Source organism: Melospiza melodia, chromosome 2 (assembly GCF_035770615.1).
Source record: "Melospiza melodia melodia isolate bMelMel2 chromosome 2, bMelMel2.pri, whole genome shotgun sequence".
Lineage (NCBI taxonomy): Eukaryota > Metazoa > Chordata > Aves > Passeriformes > Passerellidae > Melospiza > Melospiza melodia.
The window spans coordinates 15,772,840-15,800,662 of NC_086195.1; the positions used below are offsets into that span (position 1 = coordinate 15,772,840).

General features: G+C 40.6%; 1 protein-coding gene and 1 long non-coding RNA gene across 6 annotated transcripts in view; one reads left to right on the plus strand and one right to left on the minus strand.

The window, feature by feature from the left end:
- LOC134433886 (uncharacterized) overlaps positions 1–19,496 on the minus strand; it is a 47,375-nt gene extending 27,879 nt beyond the window's left edge. For 2 of the 4 annotated variants that reach the window (XR_010031755.1, XR_010031754.1), the window contains exons 1-2: positions 19,368–19,496; positions 15,147–15,210 (exon numbers count right to left, since the gene is read on the minus strand). This is a non-coding gene — a long non-coding RNA (uncharacterized LOC134433886). Of the gene's footprint in view, positions 1–15,146; positions 15,211–18,977; positions 19,142–19,367 lie in introns of all 4 variants that reach the window. The other 2 variants (XR_010031757.1, XR_010031756.1) reach the window with 2 other exon arrangements.
- Positions 19,497–19,759: 263 nt separating this feature from the next.
- RPS6KA3 (ribosomal protein S6 kinase A3) overlaps positions 19,760–27,823 on the plus strand; it is a 73,872-nt gene continuing 65,808 nt past the window's right edge. For both annotated transcript variants that reach the window (XM_063182608.1, XM_063182614.1), the window contains exon 1: positions 19,760–19,908. In XM_063182608.1, coding sequence (XP_063038678.1) covers positions 19,837–19,908 — 72 coding nt within the window. In that variant the 5' untranslated portion in view covers positions 19,760–19,836. The remainder of the gene's footprint in view (positions 19,909–27,823) is intronic.

Sequence of the window (27,823 nt, forward strand, 5' to 3'; positions counted from 1 at the left end):
AATGATATTACAGTCACTCAGAATGTACAGCAGATAGCCAAGGTGAAAGCGAATTTATCTCAGTATATACACAGACACAGTATCATCCCTATGTTCATTAAAAGCAATACATTCAAAAAACCATGTAAATTGCCTAAGCACAGCAAGATGGAAAACAGTAATGTTGAGGTTATGCATTCAATCTTAAATGAGTCCCTTTCACTGTTTCTTAACTGGTAATAAAACATTTCTCTTCATTTCTCTACTTATTCCAGTGTATCAAGTAATTTATTTTATATTGCCACCTAGCTCCAAAGGAGCTGTTTTTCCTTTAATTTTTCCTAAAGCAGTTATTAGTGTGTCAGTAGATGCCTAAATATTAATATCAATCAGAATTTTTTTTAAAAAGGACCAAGCATCATTGCTTCTTTTATATTGTCTCCTCTTTACTCTGCTTAAATAACAACTTTTCTAATTATGGCCCAAATTAAATATTTTTCTTTGAAATATGCATAGCTGAATTAGGGTCCAGCTCAGTTCCTATTAAAACCTAATGACGCAAATGAAAAGGAAAATAAGACATTTTAGTATCTTTCACTCCCAGCTTCAGCTTCCTTTTTTCTCTTCCTTCTTAGATTCACTATACATTTATATTGGTTTCTGAAGGACATAGGGAATATCTGACCACATTGTCTTTATGCTCACCTTCACATTTGAACCCTCTAGCTTAATGTACTTTAACTTGAGAGAGCTCCTGATCTCCAAAAGGTTTTATTTCTATGCCTTCTGGGGAAATAGCAGAGAAGAGATACCCAGATCAGTCACCCCTCTAGGAGAAAGGTGGCAGTGTGAGGGGGGTTGTTACTCCCCCCATTTTGCCAGGCTGCAACCCCTGTAGGAAAGGCAGTCCTTGGGAAGCATGGAGAGCACCCAGTTGATAGCTGGGTACTACAGAACACATAGGAGGATGAGTCAGGATGAGTCTGACATGAGCCTTAAGCAGATTGGATGCCAGACTGGAAATCAAGATTCACAACTGACAACTCACAAACTGGATGTTCTGTTATTATTTCTATTATTTTACTTTTATTTTTTTGAGGAGGAGGGATCAGTTTCATAATGACTCGCAGTCCTTGTGAATATCTAAGTTCTGAAGAAGAATCCACATGAGTTGGATGTGGCATTTGGCTGAGCTAAATCTAAGCAGAAACTTTGGGACTTGGCCCAGTGGCTGTAAGAGCTCACTTCCTCACTTCATTTCCTCCCCAGATGGCAAATGAGTATTTCACCAGGGTACCACCTCATCTCACCTAGGCCAGCTGTGAAAGCTCATATCAAATCCAGCTTCTAAAAGTACCATTTCACCTGGTGTTGGATTTTTCCCTCTCCCCTCAGTGATAAATTCAGCAAATCTTTCATTTTTGTTTCAGAAATATTAAACACCAAATCCCAGGTCTTAATGAAAGCTGCTATATGAATTGTCTCATAAACATAAAAGTAGGACAAGAGATATAAAAATCAAATCCCATGCCCCGCTCAGTTGTGGGAATTTCTTTCATTATAACAACCAGTGCAGCTGACATAGCTCAGCTACATCTAAAATTGCTCACATGCCTGTTCCATTTTCTTTTTCACAGCAGCTTTGCTCTTAAAAGAAAATTATTTTAAAAATATTTTGTCCATAGACTGATCTCACAATTATACAGGCCAGCTTCTCCAGCACCTTCAGATAAATCCTTCCTAGCCCTAACCCCAGTATTGAGTACATCCAGCTTCGTTCAAGTTTCTAACTTGTTTTATCTCTCCCCATTCAGGAAGGGCTGTCCTTCTCCATCCCACATCATGCCAGTTCCAAACCAGCTTTTCCTTGTGAATACTGAGGGGTAAATGTCACTGAATACTTAAGCCATTTTTGCTCCATTTTAACTAGTTCTTCTTCTCCATCCATCTCTGGGTCCTGAATTTACTTTGAAACCAACATTTCCAGAGTCTGTGCTCCTCAGTAGTTTCAGTTCCAGCTGGGCTATGGCCTTCCTAATTTTGACACTAAGTTTCTAACACTGCTCCATCTATACTGCCTGTCCTTCTTTCTACATCTTCTCCACTTCCTTTTTGTGAGCTACTTCAATGAGAAGCTCCCCACCTAGCCATGCAAATCTTCTCCAGAAATTCAGTCTTCCCACATGGTGGGATTCATTCCTGAGTTCTCAGTAAGTTACCTTCAGAAACCAGTCAGCTTTCCTGGTCACTCCTCCCCTTCACAGCAGCTCCATAATAGATCATGCCAGATAAATCTTGAACCATTCCCTGTTTGCTTCCCCAAAGACCAGGGTCCTCTGCTCACCAACCTCCAGCATCTTGTGTTGATGCATCCTGGGCTGCCCTGTGTGACCAGAGCTCTTGCCTGCTTGTGGGGAGCAGGTTGTGTCAATCAGTGGGGTTCAGTCAAACCATCACCCCGAGGAGGAGAGCCTGCCAGCAGGATGGGGCTGCTGGTTTGGAGCTTGTGCCTGTTCCCAAGAAGTGAGCACCCTTCTGCCACGGGCGAGCGCTGTCTGTCTGTACAGCCATGTGTTGCCAGCCACAGACACTATTAAACTTCATAAGAATGTTCCATAATAATTGCCTTGAAGAGGTGAGCTGGTCCTCTATTTTTAGATAAGTGACAGCTTTACTTTCAATCACAGTGACACTTAATACAATAAAAATGGTATTTCTGTTAAAATCTGGACTTTGAACTCCTTTCTGGAAATAACAGGAATATCAGCTCAAATTACTGTTTATCAATCACTGATGTAACTGTTTCAAATGAAATATAGCTTTCCAGTTTGTTTTCATTTTTAATTATTTTCTGCCATGACAACCACAGGTCTTACCATGCTCCAGTCAAAGACTTGTTTTTAAATTTTGATACAGCATGTGAGTCTTAGAAGGGGATTCCGACAGTGGAAAAACAAAATAGTATTGTACAGAGATTTTTTTTTAGAGTTAATTGAGAAAATGACCATGTCTGTACTTCACCACTTTATTAAGCACAGCTATACTTTGCTCAATATGTTATTATGAAACCATTGTTTTGTAAAAGCAAACATACATTTGAATGCATTGTGGGGGCAAGGGAAAAGTTTGCAGATTAGTGGTAAATGGAGTCTTATATCCCCGACAACAATAGCTTGTCTGAAAAATCTTACTCAGGGATAAAAATGGTATAATTATAGGGGGAAAAAAAGATATATTGGTTTGGCACTAGCAGCAGTTTGCCAGGCTGGGTGGCTAAACCAGTACAGTCTGCACCAGTGAGACATGACCTTAATACCATGTTGCACTTCAATGATGTTTTTATAACATCTGGAATTTTCAATGTTGAAATTTAGGTCCAAAAATGTAAAACATGATGAAAAAGAGGTTACCTTTCAGACTTTTATCATCTGAAAGATTTTAAGACTTCTTTTTCTACAGGAGAAGAAGATAACAGCTCTGTCAGAGCTGCTGAGTGTGGTACATGTGTTTTAAGCAAGTTTTAGTCTGCAGGGGCAAAAAATAAAGGTGCAGATTGTTGGTTTAATTGTTGCCATCTATATTCTTCTTTAGCCATTCTTTTTGATCCTTGAGGTTCACACTGCAGATTGTCATTACCAGAAACCCTAATTTTAGCATCAGAGATCCTAAAATGAGATCCTTATTCCAGGCTATGAAGAACACACTGAAGATGGATAGAAATGCCAATAATTCTCAGGAATCAATTTAGGAATAGACAATTAGAACAGAAATTTAGGAACAGACAATTGGGCCCATCTAGCCCAATATTTCTTATTCCAGTCATATGTATCAGCCACCAGTAAGGTTTTCTTTCAGAGCTCAGAAGTTGTGTAGTTCTTTGTTGCCTTTGTTGCAGAAGAGTGAAACTCTGCAGTCCTTGAGTATTTTGAGTTTTAAGGACCATGTAGAAAAGAAAGTATTTTTTCCCTAATGTCATATTCCTTTGCTTTCAAGGTTCTAGGTTAATAGTTTGCTAGGCCACCTCTGTAATGTAATCTCTGTTCACAAAGCATTATTTCTTATTCCCTATCTTACCCTATTTGTCTTTATCTAATCAGGTATGCATGTCGGCACTCATGACTAAGTACCTGAATGCTACCAGTAGGAACTTGATTCTAGTATCTACAGGACCATATTATGTACTAAATAATCACTTGCCCTTCCACAGAAAGCCACTTATATTTCAATTTTAGTTTAGCTTTATTTTTTTCTGTTATGGACACTTGCTATATCTGCCCAAGTATAAAGGTTAGAGACTGACCCAGTAGCAATGGACTGGGTGGGATTTCCCAGTGCAACAAGTTCTACCTATGTAGTATTACTGGCAAACAACCTGAATCATCCTTTTTATAAACTGACTAAGTTCTAGTTTAAAACTATGTAGATTCTGTCATCCCTTATTTCCACTCTAGTTTCAAAGCTACCAAAACCTTATTACTCTGCTAGTTATAAACCATCCCAGCTTTCAATTCAGTTTTGTTCACAGACAATTTATACTCATTAGTTGCTGTATCAATTTTGTTATTGAGCACAAGTGGCTCTTTTGCTTCCAGGTGTTTTACCTGTTCAGCATTCACAGAGAGGAACCAGGTCCTCTTTCCGCCCTCTTTCAGCTTTTGCTTTCCTAAGCTGAGCAAGCTCTCGAGTTCAAAACACTTCCCATAAATGTAACCAATTCTCTGCACCTGTTCCAGTCTGAATTCCCTCTCCCTCAGTCATTGATGCTCAGAAGTGCACACAATACTCCAGATAAGGTTTTGGCAGAGTCACTTACACCTGCATGAATACGTCTCTTTTTTCATTACAATTACTTCAATTGACAAATCCAAGCACTGTGCTTCAAGGCAGCTTCTCATTAGTAGCTCATAGTCTGATTCTGATCAGTTAATACAGCCCATAGCACTTATCCTCTCTGTTATTCCCACCTGGCATTCTCACAACTCTTTCACTAAGGTATTTCTGCAGGAATAGTTTCATTCATACAATTTCAGCAATTTGAAAGTTAGTGGTCAGGCTCATCAGCTTTAAAGTATCTGTCAAAGGCAATTTAGGTATGTCCCACTGTGATTCATTCCATCTATCTCCAATAGATTTCTAGTACTAACTTGATGTCTCTGCCCAAAGATCACACAGAGTCTGGGACACATGGGCCATATTCCCATGTAAATATTCAGCCCTTGCCTAATACACTGGAGTCATTTTGTCACATGCTGGCCCTATAAGTCCCATTTCCTCCATCATCTTCCCAGTTGTCTCTGAGCTTACACCATCCCTCGCCAACCCAAACATACAAAAACCAAAGCTCCCACAATGACAATCAGTTTTCACCCACTCTGTGTAAATACTGAAACCCTCAGCCATGAATTACCCAACACCAAAGAGATACATAAGATGTGTTTTCATAGAAACCCGATGGGATTGAGTAGAATGAACTGGAAGATAGCAACAGAGCTTGGAAGGGATATTAGCAAGAAGATAAGGACTGGACTACAGCTCATCTTCCTGGAACAATTGTGTGGACAGACCAAGACCTGAGACAGCTTTGAAGTTTGGTGGACCAGAGAGAGCACAGACTATGGGACAGCCCCAGCCACGGCTGCAGGAGGGGTAAGGGGAGCTCCTGAGGAAAGCATTTTCTCCTAGATATCAAAGAAACAACTGAAACTCCCTACCATGGCCTTTCCCACTGAGAAATATTAAAGACAAATATGCTTATTGTCATTTATTTATGATCTGAGCACAGGCCTTTTTTCCAGAATAATTGCTCAAATGATTACTGAGTAGAGCATGGGAAGGACAATCAGGACCAGAGCAGTGTTTGGGGAAACAGCCTTTGACTACATTTGCCAGCTCATTTCTCATTTTTTGAAATGGGTGAAGCCAGAACATGGGACAAGCCCACACTTTCTCTGCAAAAGCTGTTGTTGCTGTCTAAAAGAAAATCATGGTTAGAAATTAATTTACACTTTTTCATGTATGAAAAACCCAGGAGCCCAGCAGACATGTCTGATTTGATAGGCAGGTCAGTAAGGCAGGACTAGGTCTGTCTGTCCATTCCAAGGCCAGGGAAGCAGGACGTTCTCTGAACCTGCTTATCTGAGCAGCTCCTGGTTGTTGTGGTTTGCTTAGCTGTTGCTCCAAGTTTTGCTCCAAGTTTTGCTCTGAGGCCCACACCCATCCTTTGCCCTGACCACAACCCCCTGCCCCATTCTTATCACTGCAAATATTCTAGCACTTAGAAACACTAGGAGTCCCTTTTTCAATTCCTTTGGTTTTGAGGTTGTGTTGTTTTTGCTGTTGTTTGGCATTTCAGTCTAAGGAGTGAAGGTTGATGAGCATATTGCTGACCTATTCAGATGCAGCCACCAATCTGCTCCTATCAGTGAGGGTCAGCTCTCACTGATACAGCTGGACCCCTCGTTCATCTGTCAGCTTGGAGGCTGCTGGCAAGTCTGTCCAGACACCCAAGGCTGTCTCCAAGAGATGGTGACCAGGAAGGCAGATGGGCATCTCCTGCCATGGCATCTGACACATGGCTGAGAGGAGAAAAGAGAAGCAACTCTTGCATTCTGGACAAGAAGAGTTCAAAATCAGGGCAGAGCTGTGTGGAACTACACTAAAGGATTCCCAGCAAGTCCTTATAGTGTGTGGATAATCTGCTTGTACAACACTGATTTTGTGCAAGAGAAGAGGCCTCTGCCAGATAAGGTCTCTTTCTCACATCTGCATTGCCCTGGTGAAAATGAATTCAGGGTGATAAGAAGGTCTGTGTGTAACAGCTTGAGACATCAGCCTTGCCAGTGGATGTCCAGGGGCTTGAAAAGCTTGGAAGAGGCTAGTCTACAACAAAAATCCACTTGAGAAATTACTGCCTGAGAGCAGAAAGCCTCCTCCAGATACAACACTGAGCTTGATTTCAAGTTACTGACACTTTTCCTCACATTTTCAGGTTCATCTTCAGCCACTGACACAATATAAAACTACAGGTAAGCTACATGTGTAGCATCTTTCTATTGTGTTGATTTAAAGACTGTTAGAAGTTAACAGTACATGTCTCAATATTACAAAATTGCCAATGATAAAGCCCACATTCTACTTTACAATTTTCAGACAGTGAAGTTCAGTCGCCTTACTACAAAAATGTGCTAGAAGAACCAACATTTCTCAACCTTAATAAACCCTGCTCCTCCACCTTAGAGAAGTTTTTTTGAAAGTATGTGATCTCAATGCCTCTGAAAAATAGGGCCTCAGATACATTTCACAAAGAAATACAAATCCATAAAACTGGGATTGCTCTGTATTTTTAGTTCTCTCATAGTCCATGCATCCACCTGGCACTTAATGCATCATAAATGCTATAATAAGCACGTCAATGCACGCATCTATTTAATTTTGGCAAGTTCTTGATTGCAGTCTTTTGTATGGAGGCAGTTGCAGATAGGAATTGTGACAGACAGTAAATCTAACTGACTTTGAATTGGCAACAATAGCTGTAATGAAGATTTGCATTTTTAAAGCCGTGTAATTAACACCAGTATTAGCTTCCTCCTCCAACTAAAAAGTCAAGCTGAACTACCTTTTGCTGAACTTGTGTTGGGTTTTGTATTTCTTTTGCTTTGCTGACAAGTATAAAGCATACAGAGCAGCTGCTGCCCAGGTACTGTTTTGAATATTGCTGTTACAAATGGTTCACCTGTGAGAGAGAAAAAGCAGGACAAATGGGTAGATGTGCTGGGATGGATGGATGGATGGATGGATGGATGGATGGATGGATGGATGGATGGATGGATGGATGGATGGATGGATGGATGGATGGATGGATGGAACAAATACTTAGCTTATCTCAGGGTCTGATCTGAGACATTACCTTAGAAAACTCGGGTTTTACTCTGCTTTCTATGGCAAAATTACACAATGCATAAGGCAATAAGAATTTTCCTTCTATAATTTCTTCATTTTTATTGTATTGTATTTCATATGCACATAATGAAACATAGAAATGGCTTTGGTGTCCTTTATGTTCCCTCAGCCTTTAGACTCTCAGTTTTAACATACCCCTATGAAGGCATTCAATCCAGTTATTTCAATTTTTGTAAACATCACGAAATACATAAAAGAATAATATCATGGTAGACAAAGTACTAATGATAATGGTTTTCAACACTTTAAAAACCACATATCAATCAGCAAGCCTGAATTCCCAATTTTTCACTGCTGTTTACTTATTATTTCTAAAATTTTTCATTTTCCAGATATTGTTTCTTTAGCGGAAATCTCCTTCAGCTTGTTTAACAAGGTCAATAATTGACAGTAGTAACAATAAAAAATTATTTACTTGAGCTTTCTCTGGGCCAGAACCTGATGTTTCTATCTAAAGTTTACTCAGTTCTTTGTAAAACAAAACTTCCACAAGATTTGATTGGTCATTGCCTTTTGAAAGCTGTGAGTATAAGCTCTTTTATAGGGTGCAGAGCAGCTTATGTGAAGAATTCATCAAACTGTACAGAGAGTTAAAAGCAAGACTAAGCATGAACCTTGCAGATGCCACTGTGGGATCAATAAGATTAAGTCTATGACACAGCATGGAAATTTTGGTTCTGTAAATTAAAGTTCTTCACATGTCTTTGAAATGCATGGTGCTATACCAGAAAGCTGTTTTGAAAACTCCTAATTTGAAGGATGCTATGCAGCAATCCTCTATGACCAAATGAACTGTCCCACTTAAAAATAAAAGTTTAACAGCCAGATTGATTTTTGCTCCTGTAGGTATTTATTTGAATTATGCTTATGGTTTCAACAGGAAAATAATTCTATTCATTGTTTTACTGTGTTAGTATATTACAGAATCAGAGAATTACAAAATATTCTCAGCGGGAAGAGATTGCCTTTCCATGGACCTCATATTTAAATTAAATGTTGACATTAGTTTTCAGGCTTTTTAAAAGTAAGTACATTCTACAACTGACATTAATGTCTAGAGGGAAACTTTTATGAAAGTGAATTAATCAAGAGGAAACCATGCTTGACCAAACTGACATCCTTGTATGGCACAAATGGCCAGGAAGATGAGGGAAGAGCAGTGGATGTTGTCTACCTTGACTTCTACTTGGAGGGTGACAAAGCACTGCAATATCTCCTTCTCTGGTGATATTTGAAACTTGCCTGGGACAATCCTGTGCAGCCAGATTTGGGTGAAGTTGCCTTAGGAAGAGGGGTGGACCAGATGACCCCACTGTGGTCCCTTCCAGCTCCAACCATTCTGTGATTCTGTAAGTCTGAAATTCTGTAAGTATTAGTGTTGTTGTGACATCAATTTCTAGAATTCCTTGATTTTTTTCCCACAGAAATGCACACACATGATTAAAAGTGTGACAAACTGAAAAATGATTCATTGAGTCTGTGAGAATTTAGAAATATGCCAGCATGTTTTTCTTCTGCATCCTAACAAAAGGGTGAAAAAACAGCAAGGAGCAGCTTCCAACCTAAACTTTAAAAGGAGAAACTAAAAACAAACAAGCTAAAGGCAGAAAATTAGATGAGATCTGATATGAAATAACTTCTAAGGTTTACAGAAAAATAAAGTGAAAGTAAGGCAATGCTACTTAAACATGCTGAGGAAAAACACACAAATTAAACAATCTCTATATTTTTGCCTATTCTTATTTCATGTGTGTGTTCTTCCTTGCTCTGAATATATACAGCCATTCATTGCATTCAAATATACTTTATCTTTTGATTATGGACACAACTCCATTCTGCTTAGGCGAGTCAGCGGCATCCCTGAAAATGCAAAGTGGTCAGAAAAGCTGGAGCCCCTTTCATCATCTGCCAGCAAAGGATCTGACCCCTGGATACTTACATACAGAAGGAGAGCCAAGAAAAGTATGCTGTCAGGAAAATCCTCCATTTGCTGCTATTTTGTTCATCCAAACTAAACTGCAACCTTTTTTTCCCCCCATAATGTGCATAAAATATGTCATGTAGAAATCAAAATATTTTTTGTGAGCAGGAGCAATTCTGCTGAACCTTGCAGCTACATGGAAAAAAAAAGATAATAAAACTGACAAAAGAGGGTCCATTTGCACACTCATATTCCACAAGACATTTTCACTTTAGCTTGCAGGTATTTTGGGGCAGGCCAGGAAGGAAAAATAAAAGCATCTGAGCAGTGGATCTGCAGCCAAAGCATCACTTGCTGACACCACTGGCACTGAGTCAGCTGAGGTGAAAGTAGCAATCCAACCATCTCAGACAACCAACAACTAGATAACACTGTGGCCTGGTATGGAAGGAGAAAACTCATCAGTTTGACAACTCTGAAAAAATCATATATATTTCTGCTTTCAACAACATCTGCTGTATGATAACAAAGTGCAAAATTATTTCTATCTTCATTTACATTTTCCTTCATGAATAGGAGTGCCAGTATCTGCTACAAAGAAGGTGGATATTTAAAGACCCAAACTCATGGCCAAAATAGATGAAATAAGCATAACTACTTGCTTCAGACCTAACAAGTGAGTCAGCAGTCAGATTCTATTTCCTTTGTTGAAGTCAGAAAACAAATTCAGCTGACAGCATGCCTCTAATGGTGATGACATCACTGAGAGCAGAGTTATTTTCAGTCTCTACAGCACTGGTAAAGGAGAAGCATAAAAGTGAGAAATGGAAACTTAACTTTTTACTCATGCCTACTCCTAATACATTTGCTTTGCACCCTCTCCCTCAAGTTAGGTATTTTTTGCTTTTGTCATTCTGTGTTTACAAGTATACATGCATTTTTCAAAAGCTTGTAACCATATGACACTTTTCTTTCTTTCTCTAGGAAGCACCAAAACGTAAGATTTACAGCAATATTATCCTTGTATGAAGTGGAAACAAGTCCTCCAAATACTTTAGAATTGCATCTAAATAAAGCAGAGAAGATTCTAAACCATTTCCCAAAATGTTCAAAAGTGACCTTACATGAAATCTGTCAGTCTTCAGATGCCCAACGTGTTGGCCCTGTGGGCAGTATAGAATGTGGCTCTACATCTGCAAAAATACCTCTCTCTCTCAACTGCATTGCCTTCTTTTAAAGTGGAGGTGGAAAAGCTTCTGCTTTTTGACAGTACAGAAACTGTGCTTTGAAGAGTTTTCTAACTTGGAAAAAAAAGACTTTCTGGGACAGTGGCTGAGAGGCACTATTAAGGTGGATCCAGGGAGACTTGAGGGGATTTGGGGAAAAGCAGGCCTTTCTACATGAGAAGCCTGAAGCACAGAGTGACATAAAAAATGCATGAGGCTGAGAAGCAGCAGAAAAGAAGATGCATGAGTATAGAGGCCCATGAACAAGAAAAAGGAGAAAAGGAAGAAATAAGCCAAGGCAGAGCTCTGCCAAGCTATGAGGCTGAACCTGAGTAAGAAGCAGAAAGAAGTGAAAGTGTGGAAGTGTCAAGGGAGATGGGAGCAGCCTGGCTGTGTTGGTGAGTGATGAGATGTGAGGTGATGAGAACGTTGCAGCAACAGGACTGCAACTCCTGGCACTGGCAACAGACAGGAAGGAAATGCTGAATAGCCAATATGCAGGTCCTGAAGGTACATGATTTAGTGAGAAGCTGATGACTTGACAAGGAGGATTAGAGAGATTGGCTTCTTGTGCAGCAAGTAGAAAATTATTGAGAGAAGGGGAAGAAAATTTTTGGATGTATCACATAAAATATACAGATAATTAAAAAATAATGATGACAGGGCAGAAAGAGGAGTCATAGTAAGTGAGGAAATAGATGTACATGAGGTGGGTGGGCACCTCAGATCTACTTAATATAATGCAATGAGAGCAGGCAATCTTCTGCCAAGTGCCAGATTTAAGCTGCGTGAGAAGGATTATGAAAACCTTGAAAGAAACATGAGAATGAAGCTAAGAAAACAATGTCTCTCTTCAGAAGCTGAAATGAAGAAGAAGAAATGTACAGAGGGCTAAGAGGACTGAGAAAAGGCAGTCAAAGCTGGCCGGAAGGAAATTAGCGACAGATTTCCTGCTTGTGTCCAAGGAAAAAATAAACCCAATGCAGAATGCCACACTTCAGACAAGAACATTCATGACAAGATATGTTGTGAATGTACCAGGTATTCTGTCGACTAAAGTGTACAAATTTTGTCATACAGATGAGTGGTGCTTTAAGGAGCTAATAAGAAATCTCTTTGTCCTGAGAAACTATTAAACCCTAAAAAATCTGTAGTAACAAAATTAATAATTAAGGAAGCAGTGCAACAGACCAATTCAGCACTCTCTGGAGATGGCCATCTTATTGCAATTTACACTCTCTCTTAAGCAACGTCATTAGTAGGGGTTCTAGAAAGCAAAAAGCAATGAAGCACTGAAATACTGCAGGAACACTGTCAACACTGATCAAAGGCCCCATCATAGCTTTTGTTCAACTAGGGCAAGCAGTGCGTTTGTGCACAGCAGAGGAGCATTCATTCTGATGAAGCAGGCAAAATAACGTCATTCCTACCTGAAAATTGTGATTTTTAAAATACATTCTTTGAAGTCAGACAAAGTTTCAGTTTGCTGAAAGTGAATCAGTAGAGGAAGAATATAATCCTGACAACTCATTTAATCCCTTCTACTGTCTGTGGTGACGTAATACCAAAAACTCTATTAACTTATACGTCCACTCATGAGCTGAAAATTTACTTCTTACTGCAAGCATTAAGCCTAGCCATTGGAAATTATATCCAGCTGTAACAGATTTAATGAGACAGTGAATGGTTGTTGTTTCATTAATCTTGTATCAAGTGACTTTAAAAAGAAAATACTGACAGATTTCTACAAATGTTTAGAGCATCTCTCCGGCTTATCACTATGAACACAACAGCCTTTACCATTTTTATACTGAAGTATATATTTAACTGGCTATTCACATCCAAGACACAACCACTCCTTATAAACTTATAAGCTCCTTTAAAACTGTTCTGCTCTTTTCCCTGTTTAAAAAGCCATTTCTATTCTCAGCATTCCTTCTCCATTTTATCCTACATCCTACATTACCTTCCTTGGCACTTAATAAAGAATGACCAACAAGCCAAAAATCTTCCACAATCTCCCTTCCTCCAGTATTTTGCCCATCTCATAGTAGATCAAGTCCATACCACTCACCCTCACCCTATTTCCACTTCTATCCAACAACCTCAAGAACATTCCCAACACAACCACACAGTCAAAACCTCCTTCTTAATCAGCTTAGTTCCCATAACAATCTACATCTACTTTGGAACAAAAAGCCTCACCTCCTTCTGAGAATGAAAATTCATTATAAACTTCAAAATCCCCATCAGCCTAAAAATAGATTTCTACTCCCTTACCTTCTTCCCCATTAGTCTGTTCATATCATGATCCATCCCAGTAGATCAAGTCTATACCACTTAAGCCCAGAACATTCATCAGGTATCAGACTTCACAGCTCCTGACTCACCTGTCACATATATATCATTTGCAACACTAAAGCTCTAAGTAAAGAACCACATCTTAACACAGTCTTCAGCTGCTCTGCAGTACAGGATAAATGTTGCTGCCTCCTCATCCTGCTACTCCTTTTGGCAAGTTTGGGACTCTGGAGCAAGGCCTTGAGCGTGTCTTTGCTCCATTAAATAGCACAAAGTGGGTCAACACAGCCAGGGCAGAGTGAGGTACTTAAGGGGTAACAGGGTTGTTTCATTTAACATATTTCTCTTCATTGCTTCCAGATAATGCTTTCAAAGCTGTCTTCCATCACTTTCATGCTTCCCTTCAGAAAGCAGTGACTTTGGGGGACAGAAACATGCACTCACTGTGGAACTGTGTAACGGCAATGTGCTGAAATGATTGCTGGGGATGTAAAGTATCTATACTTAGAGTAGGCACCTTTTCACCAGTAAAATCACTTCTAGGACACAAGGAAGGGAGTCAGTATACTTTGGAGTTTGATAGCTCCCAGCCAATAGTGAGTGCCAAAAAACACTTTAGGGTAAGGCAGTCATCAGTGAAGTTCCTTTTTGATGTATCAACAGCACATAGGAGTGTGAATCCATGATTTCACTGAATCACAGAGGGGCCCAGGGCTCATACAGGGAGCTGAGGAAAATATTAACTCTACACAGGCTCTTGTACAATGTACACAATTATGATCCCTACTGATTTACATCTATGATGTAACAGGTTTATTGATCACTAGATAACATTTTGGACATGATCACAAACCTGGGCCCCCTCTGACACTGCTTTGTTCTCCACAGGGCAAAAGGCAAAGCACAACGGTGAGATGCCGATGGAAAAGCAAGTGAACTGTCTTGAGAGAATACATGGAGCTTTCAAACCAGTAGAGGTAACAAACTCTATTTTTAGGTATGATCACTTCAACAGCACATATCTTGGAAATATCCCCAGACTGCTGGGACTGAGCATCAGGTGTTGTCAGGCAGGATAAAGGACAGCTGTTAGCTCAGTCTGGAGAATCCTGTTCAGTATAATTAAGGGTCAGTAAAGAGAAAGTGAATCTTTCTAGATTTAAAAGGGATTCTTGGCTAAGAGATGCTGGATAATCTATAAAAGGAAGTGAAGAGTAAGATTGTTAGAGTAGAATTGGTAACCAGCTTTCAAAGAGACTGAGGCACTATTCAATTGTGAGGGCATAAAATCAGGAAATTTAGGTAGTAAGGTTAAAAAGCAAAAAAGTGAGATAAAATAGGCTTTGCTTGTCAGTAGGCTCTTTACTTTGATAAGAATAATAAAAGGGTCTGTGACCCTTAAAGTCCTAGATCTGTGGGGGGTAGGGTGCATAAATAATGCTGTGCCTCATCTAAACAGTGTGTTTTATAGCAATGATTTGTGAAGCTGATGAGTTTTTTATTGCTATATTTTACAATATAACATCATATTCTATCTCTATCACCACTGATTTTGTTTTGGGTTTTTTTGTTGGTTGGTTTGGTTTTCGTTGCTTTTTTTTGTAAATAGCTATCTTGTGTTGTATTTAACACAAGAGAACACTGACCCTTGAACACTGATGCTTGTTCAAACTCCACCATTTCCTTTTTGTCTCAAAATACCCCAATCTGAAATTCTAATCTGCTTCTCAATGTTCCGGTGCAAAGGGGTGACAACTTACATTCCGTATTTGACAGCAGGTCTCCATGTAAGATCTCAAAGCTCAGCAAGAGGTTTCTTATACTCTGTGGTGAACAGGATAAATTTTGTCATTCAGACAATAAATCTGAGCTATCTGTATGTACAGAAACACTAAAATGAGAACATATGTTGGAGACAGGTATGCTGTAATGAGACCATATTTTATTGAATTCCAGATTTCCACTCAGGATGTAGAAACCACAGGCACAATTATTTCCTGCTAGCATCGTGACCACAGATAAAACTCGGATAAGTAATTCCATCGAGCCTGATGCATTAGGTTTTACCCTTTCAGTGCAATTTTATGTAAACATACTTATATCCAGAAAAGCTATAGTTTTAAGCAGTGAGTCAGACATTGTATCTGTAACATATATAGGATTTAGAAGCATTCTTATTGTCATTATCACATTTACTAGACTTGCAGGATTAGAACTTCAAAGAAGAGCCTGCCAGAGGAAAATGCAGGAAATGTTTGCATTCCTGTATGATTCCATCATCCAGGGGCCTGTAATGGTGAAAGCACCCTTCAGCAGATGTTGTTTGAAAGGTCAGGTTAAATCCTAACACACAATAGACATTCATTTCAGTTCTTCCCTTTTTAGTTATTGATTATAACTCTGATTCATACAGCAAATCCTTCTGGTGTCTCTGCTATGACAACTCACACCACCTGGAAACTTCTTGCAGCACTTTGTCTCTCTTCCCCTGGTCTTTGTCAGCTTCCCAAACATCACTGAAACCATCCTTCCAATATCCCCATGAAGTTAAGGAGATGTTCTTTATATCTGCACCTAAAGCACAGAGCCAATTCTAACTAGCACTAAGGTTTCCTTAGTTTATTTTGGCAGAATGTATTTACACTTCTTCAATCAAGGCCTCCTCACACTTTTGAAAAGATCATGAAGATAGACTAAATCTTCTTAGTTGAATCTCATCTATATGAAGTGACTGACTAAATTACACAATTGTCCTTTGTGTTCTGCTAGGAATTGAATCCAGGTGTCTTAAGAGACTCTCTTTGTCTATTAGCTATACAAATAAACAGTGTTGATTATTTTTAACTCCTTGAAGGTCTTTTCCCATATAAATTCAGATAGTACCTTCTGTATATTTTCCTGTGCATTAAATTCAAATTATACACCTCAGTGCTGTGGTCATAATACTCGAAACAGAATTTCACACTTTTGCACTGTATTTACAGTATTTACTGTTTCATATTCTATTCAGAAGATACTGCATCATAATTCCCACCTAATGCACTACTAGACCTTCTAGATGAGTGTCAGATTGTGGGGTTTGTTGCCATAGTTTCCTTTCATTTTCTCCCTACTTTATGTGTATTTTAAAAATGCAAGTTCAAGTTCCCAAATATTATTCTGATAGTAATATTAGTAAAATAATTTTGATTTATACTTATTATTTTGGGGGGCATGACTATGGTGATTTACTAATTCTGCAATTAATTCTGCACTAATTGCAAAGAGTAAGTAGGTACTAATTCAAAGCTAAGCAAAGCATTAGATACAACCATCCATAAGCAAGCTTCCCTAATTTCTGTCACATACATATCAAGAGGCTGCCTGTGGGAAAAGACAGGTAAGTACTATTAAGCTGATGTCTCCCTTGCAATCGAGTGACATTTTAGTGAGGTATGTTAGAAACAAGAGGAAAAAAAATGGTGCAGCATCTGAAGCCCATCTAATTCATATGACAAGTTAATGGGATTTTATACAGCACTGTCATTTCAGTGCCATATGCTACCCTTTTCTACCAAACGTGATCAAATTTTCGGTTGCAATGCGTATAAAACATCTGTGTGGATGCAGCACAATTGCAAGCACTTATGCAAAGGTGACACCAACGCCCACAGCCCAGCCTGGTGACACAGTTATCAGCAGTGACTGCAGTCAAGCAGAGCTAGCTGTGCCCAGAGGGAAAGAGGGTAAAGGCAGAGGTCTGCTGCCACAGGTGAAGGCACTGCCTTACTTTGGCCTGAGACAAAAGGAATGAAAAATAGGAGCCACTGTCCTGAGGCAAAATATCTTCAGCATCTTACCTCTTGCTGGGAGGATGATCCAACTCTGAGCTTAGCAGGATTTGAAAGTCAGAATCCCCTGTATCTCCCAGAGATTAACTGATATGTTTGTCTTCCCCGTGGAGACACTTTCCAGATGATTTTCTTGCCCTGAAGTCTGTTCTTGCATAGTAACTCCTACTAAAATCCTGATGCAGCTTTCTCTTTTATAAAATTTAAATGTGTGGTGTGATAATGCTGAAACCCCTGAACAATGAAATGGCATACTTCTACCTACTCTCTGTCCTTCAGTGTCTCAGAAAAGGTCAGATTCCTATTGTTTGCAGCCCTCTTACCTGCTAGTGCAGAAGACCTTTGCCCCTGTTTTCTTGTGGATTTGTAAGATGCATACAGTGAAGGACAAAAGAGGATCTATGTAAAAAATGATAACCAAACTATGACCCCCCTCCCCTTCTAAAAAGAGTTTAAAATTCAAACAAGTAATTTAGAATATGTACCCATGGCAGGAAAGGACTAGACAACTATGAAAGGAAAAGAGATCATGGAGATTTTTAGTTAGAGGAAGGAAGTCTTTTATAAGAAGGGACTTGTTGAACTATGTGAAATGCAAGTTGAGGTTTGGTGTATTTTTCTTGTGATTGCCACCTTTCAGTTCTCAGGTTCTTCTCCCTAATGGCACATTTCAGATGTATGTACCTGACTGTGCAGTTGATGCAGGTATAAATGCATGAGCTTTGATAAAGTCAAGTGAAATATCCCTGTGGGGGAACAGAAACTTGTATTTCCAGAGGAATGTAAGGTAACTTTTTTTGAACATCATGAATTTTTACATTAACTCAGGGATATTTTTTAAAGTCCTGATTTTAAAGTCACCACATAATGCATGACTGCTGTAAAAGAATAGTTTTATGTTCAACATTCCAGCAGCCAGTCTGAGACTGAAGTGACCTGGTGCTGATCAGACTATGAAAAACTATTTCTTGCATTGTGCTCAATATCATAATGTCTGCATTGTTCTAAATTTCATATCATTAACCAGCCAGAGTGCTGCAACTCGACTACATTGGGAGGAAGCAGTCCCAGCTCCTCTTCAGTCTTTAATAGGGTGGGTGGGTGGGCTGGTTGGTTGGTTGGTTGGTGGGGTTTTTTTGAGGACAACAGGAGGTAAAAAGGATATGGTAGGGTAAGTTTTGATGTGGATCTGTTCCCTGGTATAACTCACCACAAGACAGCACAAGCAATTGCACCCCTTCAAGAGACACCAATGCAAGGGCCAGACTGAACTGCAGTAAATGAGGGCACATCTGCTCCTCCTGGCTTCAGGTGATCATTCAACTGTGACCTTTTACTGCAGATATGGAAGTCTCTGTAGGACCAGCTGAAGACTGGTTCATTATGAGCAACTGCCTATCCACTCCTTTGTTGCTCTTTGTAGATGGGTATTTATGCTTACATGAACGTGAAGGGGGATCAAAACTGCTACCAAGCAGAAACAGAAGCAGCCTGTGTTCATCACAACAGTGTGTGCATGCACACATATGAACACACACACTCTTTTAATTGCTAGCACTCTCGCCATTTCTCCCACTCCAAAAAGCCTTCCAAGTATTTAAAGAACGTTAACTTTTATAAAGGATGGAATAAATCATGTGACCTGTCAAAATCTAGAAATGGTCAGGGCAGTGGGGACTGTGGAAAACCAAGAGGCCTTCTCAGAGTGTTCTGGAAAGCTTGACTTTAACAGCAAGAAGTCTGACACCAGCGGTCACCCACCTTCAGTTGCTGGTCTCATGTTTCATGGATTCTTCAGCATCAGCCAAGGCATCTAATGTTGCAAAACGATGGGTGTTTATGACAGGGCTTAGCATTTTAGGAGAGCCATGCAACACCCCATAGGCTGTGGGTCTCAGTTTGTATGTTTGCGTACCAGCTAACAGCTGAGAATAAAAAAGTAAGGGCCGTTTTCAGAACCTGTGGGGGGCTTTTTGACAGCTTTACCTTCATGTCTCTTGGCCTGGGCAAGTATGACTTTCCCGCTTCGAGGCAACTCCTACTCACGCAGTCCAACTACTACTTAAATGGTGCTGCCACAAAAACAAATCCCTACACCTTAATTCCTTTCCCTCTTTGCCTAATGATATTCTGCACAACACCACGTCTCACCCGCCTCTCGACTTCTCCCTCCGCGCTTGTTTGTGCAAACAAACTCTCCGTGTCTCCAACTGCCCTCAGCTCGGGGAGGGCCGCAGTCCCGGTTCCCGCAGCCCCTCTCCGTGGGGCCGCGCCCGCCCCAGCGGCGGCGCTGAAGGCTCAGCCCCTCACGGGCACGGAACGGCGCCGGTCGGGGCCGCCGGGCGCAGGCGCGGGCGGCACCCGGCGGCCGCCATGTCGTGAGCGGAAGCCGAGCCGGGCCGGGGGAGGGCGGCAGCGCGGCCCCGCCCGGCAGCGGGGAGGGCGCGGGGGAGGGACGGGCGCACCGCGGCGGCGGCAGCGGGCAGCAGTCGCCGCAGGAGCCGCCGCCGGAGCCAGCCGGGCTGTCCCGCGCCCTCCGCAGCGCTCGCTGCCTGCCTGGCCGCCCCCGCCGGGTAGCGGGAACGCGGAGCGCGGAGGCTGCGGGAGCCGGGCGGGGAAGATGCCCCTGGCGCAGTTGGCAGACCCTTGGCAGAAGATGGCTGTGGAGAGCACGGCCGAGAGCAGCACCGAGGTACGGGGCGGGCGGGGGGGTGCTGCGGGGAAAGTTGTGAGGAGAGGACGGGACCGGGACTCCCGGTGCTGCCGTCGCTCCGGGGATGGGCAGAGTTTCCCCTAGCGAGGTTTCGGGGTGGGCAGCGGGCGGGGGCCGGGCGGCAGCGGCCCGGCGGGGGAGCGCGGCGAGCGCCGGCCCCTGCACGCTGCTTCCTCTCCGGGGCACTGACTCACGGCCGGCATCGGCCGGGACTCCCCCGCCCGCACCGGGCTCGGGGCGTGTTTCCCGGGACCGGGCTGCTCTCGGCGCACTCCCTCCCCTTCCGCCCCGTTCCCGGGAGGGAGTAACCTGCCTCCGCGGTGGCCGCCGGCTGGGCGCTTTTGTTCCAGCGCGGTGTCTGGTTACTGTCACGGCAAGTTTCCTTTCCCGGGGCGGCCCCGTCGCCTCCGCCGGCGGGGCTCGAGGTGGGCAGGAGGGCCAGGCCTGCCCTCGCCTTGCCCGGTGCCCTCGCCTTGCCGCCGCTCCCCGTGTGGGTCCCCGCCCGGTGCCGCTGCCCGCTTATCTCGGCAGGATGGGGTTGCCGGCAGTTTCGCAAGAATTTGGGAAACCGCAGGGACGTGAAGGGTGGCGGAGCATGGGTGAAGCTTTGTGCTCGGCGGCGTTGCCGGGAAGAAGCCCGGGGTGCCGCGCAGTGTGGGTTTCCCGCTGTGGTAGCGGGGAGTGCTGTGTTGTGCATGTCCTTGTTAGGCAGGACGCGTGTCAGCTTTCCTAGGCTGGAATAATGAGAGCGGCTGGAAATTCGAGTTACTTGATACCGAGGCCATAGAAGCTTTCAGCTATTTTAATGTTTTTTCCTACTACTCTTGGTTTGGATCTATGTAAACACTGCACCTACGCTGTCAGTTATGCTTGCTCCGTGAGTCTCTAGTAGCCCACAGTGCGTGTGCTACTTTGTGACCAGATTCCATCTGAAAAGAAAAAGCTGCTTTTGACAGTGCAGCTTCGACCTGAATCGGCTCCAGCTGATGCTCAGCCAGGCTGCTTCAAGTGATGCTGATGTGGAACGGTGTGGACCCAGGCCAGCTCACAACAATTAGTCGCAAGGTTAGGACTCTCTCCTTAGTGAGACGAGCATAGAGGGACCAATGCAGAGTTTCTGCAGTATCAGGATTTGTCCTTTTGATATTTGTCTTGTCATCCTTCTGCTGAAAGTCACTGTATCTCAAGGAGTCAGAGGAACCTACAGTTCAGATCTGACAGGCACATACATTTTTTTATTCTTGCCAGCTACTGTAGTTACTTTTAAATTCGTGCTAGTTATTCACTGACTTCTGGAGTAGTGATCTTACATGATTTTAAACTGGGAGTTACTACAATAGTAGTGTGATGCTTGAAGGTGGGGCAGAGGGTGGTAGGGGGAAACAGATTAATCATTTAGAGAAAAGTAACTGTTACTTTAGTCTTTGATGCTCACTGCATGTGGTCTAACTTCAATAATAGTGTATTTTCTAGATATGTAGAAAAATAGATTGTTAACTGCAATGTGTGTACTTTCATGATTTTACTTTACTTGTTTTAGCATATTTCAGACATCATTTGTTTTTAAATTGCTGTCCTAAACTTTTTGAAATAAGTGTATTTTATCACTTCCTTAAAAGTAATTAAACTTTTTTATTGACATGAGTGTACCATGTATAGTAGTTTATCACCAAAAAATGCATAGGACCAATAATAAAACATGAAACAGTATGAACTGACAGGTTTGCACTCCAAGGCCCTAGCCTAGAATAAACAGTTTTTGAAAAGACCAGGCTGCACCTGCAAAAGCTCCTCAGATGACATTCAAAAGGAAAAAGTTACTTAGAAAGGTTGCTTATGTGAAATGACTATTAAAGAAAAGATATTTTAGTAAAAACAGATAAGTTTAATTCAAATACATAGACAAGTGACCTAAATACATAACTTGGATTTTTGATTTGCATGAGTTGTGTTTATCTGTAGCATAGCAATATCCTAATTACAGACCCTATTCTGCAAGAGTATCCTTGGGCAAAAATGTTCTTACATTTGCCTGAAACTCATTGTGATTTCAGTCATAGTTTGATACTAATAATGTCTTAGCTGTGCTCAGTAAAGCATTTCTGCTAACCTCTCAGATTTGCTGACACAGTTCTTGTAATGCTGTATTAGCTGCATATGGAATTACAAATCTGTGAGCTCTAAAACTCAGCTCAGACACTTTCTTTTCTTAACGACTCATGGAATATTTAATTGACTTGGTTTTTCATTTGTTTCCCAGTGCAATCCTGTAGTTACAGTGGTACCACCAAGGAGGTGATATTCTGTGATGGGTGAGCAAATTTAGGAGGAGGACTAGAATACCTTTAAATAGCTTTAGATTAGAAGTGTCCTTAACCACAAAGAGCTGCTCTAACTTAAGTGTGCAGAACAGTAGAATATAGTCCTTCTTTCTTAAAAAATAAAGCAGACAATATTTTTTTTTAGATAAAATGTGGCTTTATGATTTTCAGGACTTCTATTTCTACAGGTGCACATAGGTCAGTGATCCACATTGCATCTCTGACAGCTTTTTTAATATGTAAAGTTATTACACTATTTTAAAAATATTTTGTCTGTACGTGTAGTTTCAGTTTCATGTTGTAAATCACAGCACCTTTAAAGCTTGTGGAATGATGCTGTCTCTTACTGACTCAGGGTCTACTCAGGATTCATAACAAGTACAGGTTTGTTTTTAATGGTGAGAATATGCCCGTTATTGCAAGTCATCTGCTTTTGAGCAAATTAAGTATTGATGACTTGAGTTTGCATTTGAATGCCTGAATAACTAGCCTGATCCTTTGGTCTGCACTCCCAGCCATGCATATTAATATCAACTGGAGGAGAATGAATACAGTTATGGCAGCCAAATTTTGGACACCAGTATGTTGAAAGAACTGGCCATCATAAGGAGATGCCATTTACTAGGTGTTCTGGGAAGTATTTGTGACAGTTGTCATTAAGTGCTTTAATTTAGATGCTCCAGACTGGCTGTGGAGAAAGTTCTTTTTTTTTTTTTTCCACTGCTCTTGACAGAGTTTATGGTCACTTGTTCAGGTGTTTAAATAGGTGATATGAATCTTCCATCCCAAATTCCTTTGTTTTATATTCTGTATCCAGAATTATTTGAACTTTCCATGAGACAAGGGATGCTAGCATTTAACAATCATGCTGTTATTTTAAAGAAACTTGTATAATGCAAATTTTGCTTTGTAATTTCATTTTGATTGTCAGTGTGGCATTCTCTATGTCAATATATATTTCTGGCCTGGAAGCTGAAATTTGTCAGATGTCTTGCCACATGTAGCCCTGAGCCTGTGGTTGTCTCTTCACATTCTGTACCATGTAATCAGTGTTGTACTTGTGTTCCACAGGAGCAAAGGCTATATTTACAGTCATTTCTGGTATAGCCAACACAGGTAAATAGTTAAAGCCAAAGTGGAATCACCTAAATGGACTGGTCTGTGGGGTTTTGAGGACTATCCATTGTCACTCCATTATAGACAAAATCATGTGCAGCACTCGGCTGTCGCTTCTCATGCAGAAGTGCTGTCAGCATAGTGCATTCTGAAGTCTGAATTTTTCACTGATTTGTGGGGTGATGTTTTCTTGTACTGAGTTAAAATGGGAATTGGAAATTTAATTTTCATTTAAATAAGTAGTATACACTACATTCCACAAACTGTTGTGATAGACAGATAACAGATCTTATATGTATGTAAATACTGTCTTGAGAAACACATAATCTGCATGAAAAGTGTTGGAGGGGTGTTCAGATTTTTCATATCCTTATTGGTACCATTTTACCTGCTTTGTTTTTCAGTTAACACAATCCTAGTCTGTAACATAATAATCATGTCCTGTGGTCAGCTGAGTGGGACAGAAATAGGCAGAAGCTTTACTTTGTTGAATTCAGTACCTCCATGCACTGCTGTGTGCTCTCTGCAGCTCTTGATTTCCTTGTAAAGGTGTAGAGTTTAACTTCTTTGAATGGTTCTGTTGCTTTTCTTAGGACATGGGCAGTTCTTATCTTGTTATTGTTTTGTTTGTTGTAGTGTAGGCAATATTTCTTGCCCCAGCTGTAACACAAAGTAGATGTGAGCAGATTGACACATTTAAAGGTGTGTCTGTTATCTTTGAATTGGTTGTGGTCTGTCACACTGACTGTAGTTGTTTGTCATTTGAAATGCTAAACTTAAAGTCACATTGAAACATAGACGGAGGTGGGCGTTTAATTATTTCTGCACATCAAAAATACTAGCTTTGGGTGTTGACTGATCTTGGCAGGTGGCAGATCTACCAGCTTTCAGAGCCTACTCAAGATACTGGTTTGGAATTGTTTTTTTTTTTCTGTGGGGAGATGTTTTGTTTTGAATTTGAGGCTTTTTTTGTTTGGGTTCTTTTTTCCACCAGATATATAATTCATAGCCGTATTCCAATAGTGAAACTTTTAAGCACTTTTTTCGGCCAGAGTAGATTCATATAATTGGTTTTTTTTTTTTCAATCATGGTGATGTTCAAGAGGGGAACAATTTAATCAGTAAAACTGGGAAAAGTTAGAATCCCTTCAGGGAACATTTAAGTTTGGGCGAAGTGGTTGATACCACCGTTGCTGTGCTATATGCTTGCATACATGATACTGTGCTACTTATTCTCCCCTTATTCCCTGAAATAAGATTAAATGCCTCACCCCCCTGGAAGTAGAGGGGAGAAAAAAATCCTATGTAGCAGATGGGAAAATGAGGCTCAACAGCTTAGTGACCCCATCTAGCATCATTCACTGAGTCTCTTCTAGAATTACATGAACTCTGATTTTTTGGGACCTACTCCAGTGCCTTGACCACAAAGTTACTGCTGGTTTATTCCTATCAGTGAGAGTTACCATATGTTTGCTTTGATGCAAGAAACCTCTGTGGTGTGCTTAATGCTCCACTTAAGTATTTTTGGAGGAAATAATTTTTTTATTAATTAATTTATTTATTAGGTGAAGCCATTCAATTTTGTGTGAGTATGTGTCTTTAAAATACTTTATTATGGTCTGGGTATGTTTCCTGACAGTTTCTAAGTTTAAATTAAAATAAATGTTAAAAGAATATTTAAACAACTTAATCCAAGTGTTAATTTATTGAAACATGCTTAGCTATATGTAGATGATGTGAAGAAATGGTATTTTGTGATTTTAAATATCCAATGATACATAGCTCTGAAAAATAAAACTCTCTTTGTCGTGCATATTCGAAAGGTAGTGGTTTTAGGATGTAAATATTATCTTAATTATTTCTAGCATAACATGTTTATCAAAATTAGTTACTCTTAGAACTTAGACTTACTTGTGAAAAAATTATTTTAGCTTCATGGGGATTCTTTCTCCTTCTGTCTTCCTGTAGCTGACTTTTGTTACATAGTCAGAACTATACTTCAGAAATCCTGAATTTTAGGAAATAGTGAAGTTGTTCCACAACTTATTCTCTATTCTTAGCAAAATGTGTCAAAATAATAAATTATAAAGTAAGTGTAAAAAAAGTGTAGATTTCACCCTTTGAATTTATTATGGATTCTGATAAACTGGCTGACTTCTGAAAGCCAGTGTGTGCAGCACAGGGGAGTGCAGGGCAGGGCCTTGCCGTGCCTGCTGCCTGTCCCTGCTCACAGGGAAGGGCCTGGCACATCCTCCCTGAGTGCATCCAGTCCTTTGGCAGAGCCCAGCAGGGCACAGGGCATTTCTGGGGGCCTGGCACTGCAGGAGGCAGGGAAGGAGAGCTGCACCTGCCTCCTCATGCAGATGCAGGCTTGGTATAGGATTTGCACACTCTCAGGTGCCAGAGTCACTCTTAAGATAATATATTCAAGCAGAAGGAATTTCTTCTATTGTCAACTGTACAGCAGTAGTTGGATAGATTAAGGTGGGTGATTTCAATAATGTGTGTGTTTCTTCTTCCTCTTTGGAGCACATGAACAGGGATTGGGTGCTGTGGGGTTTTGGCTTTGTTTTTTACTAAGGCTGCTGAATTGATATGTTAAGTGTAATAATTTACTACCCATCCCCTTGTTCAGGTAGAGAACTGAGCCTTTCTCTTCCCTCTCTTTTTCTCATTTTCTTGGGTTTTTGGTTGATTGGTTGGGGTTTTTTTGTGAACGCATGACCACACATGATTTGGAGCTGGTTTTAGCTACATAGACTGCTTGTCCAAGACAAAGATTTTATAACAGTATATGTACAGCATCTTGAGTAATGTTGTGGCACATGTTTGACTTCGAGTTAATTCAGAGACTAACACTTGCTGAGAGCTGCAAACTTTTTTACTATTCTTTTCTAATGTTACTTGGCACAGTGCTGGAGAAATGCCAGGGAAGGAAAGCATTGCAGTGCTGGAAAGGGGGGACTGCTTTTCTGTATTGTTCAGCTATACTCTTGAGTCATACTAGATGGGAAGAAGGTGGCAAAGCAGATAGGGTTTACAAAATCACATAAAGTTGCCCAAGTATCCTAACTTAAAGAAGTTTGGCTTTGTACCTAAATGATTTGCAAGTTAATGGCTTTTATCTCAGTTTGTCTGTGGAGAGGCAAGTTTCAACATCCTGTTGTTTCTCTTAATACTTAGCAAATGAAGAAGCCAGTCACCTTAGACAATAAAATGGAAAATAAATTCTGTGGAATTCATGGAACATAAGTTAACAAAGTTTTATATTTAAAAATGCTTATGGGATATTTTTTTAATAAGGAGTTTTTAATACTTGCATGTATTATTTCTAACAGCACACACAAAATGTTTTGGATAAGTGCTATAACAGAACAGCTAGAGAAGTCTAAGATGGTGGCTCACTTCTGCTATTTACATCTAGTAAATTTTAATCAGGTCAGGATTTAGGTAAGTGCTTTGGATCTGTGTGGCTTCACAGCTCAGAAGTTAGGGCACAAGTCATTAATTCAGATCCTATTAAAGCCTTATATTTTATTTAAGCACTGGAATAGATTGTGAAAACTCCTGAAGATTTAAGAAGGGCTTAGACATAAATGTCTTGTGAGCAGCATTGTAGGAATAGCTGATCATGCTTTGGTACATGGAGATAGATCGGCTGACCTCTTAAGGTCCTTTTAGTTTATTTTCAACTATTTTTTGCAGACCAACAAATTTTTTCTCGGGGTAGCTCATTGCTGCTTAGAATAGCAGTTTTGAGTGTGCACAGTTTGAAAGGTTTTTACTAAATGTGGTTCCACACAGTGCTTTGTGGCACAGGTTTGTTATGAGAGTTTCAGTGGGAATGCTGCATTTTGTGCTGCTTTGAAACACGCCAGAAGCATTGTCACAGCTTTCCTCTATCCAAGGAACTCTCAGTTCTTGGGCTTTGTCAGTTGAGAGTCCCTTGAAAACACAGAGGGAAAGAGCTCTGATCTATATATACCCAGTGTTGTCATGACTAAATAATACTGAAAGTTGTCATGTGTTTAAATAACTCCAGTTGTTGGGTAGATCTGGAAGTTTTCATAGTTGAAAACTAGGAGTTACCTGAGAGAGCCTTCATCACCTATGTTACTCATTGGCATATTAAAACTTCCAAATAACAATTTGTAAGGGTCTGATTCAGACATCTTATCTCTTTTGCTTATTTGTGTCCTTAAAGCATCATTCTGCACTGATACACAGTTTAATTCTTGATTTAACTCTTGTTAAGTCTTGATTAATTGCTAAGTCTAGGAATATAACATTTTTTGTTTTTATTGAGTTTTGTGGTTCTGCTACAAGGCACCAATTACATGGAAAAGCCAGTAGTTGCCAAGTCTACTGAAATCTGTTAATAGTATAAGGACTGCTTACTAATTTATATACTCAATTCCAGTATTAATAATTAGGAAATGTGGAGTTTAATGGCAGAA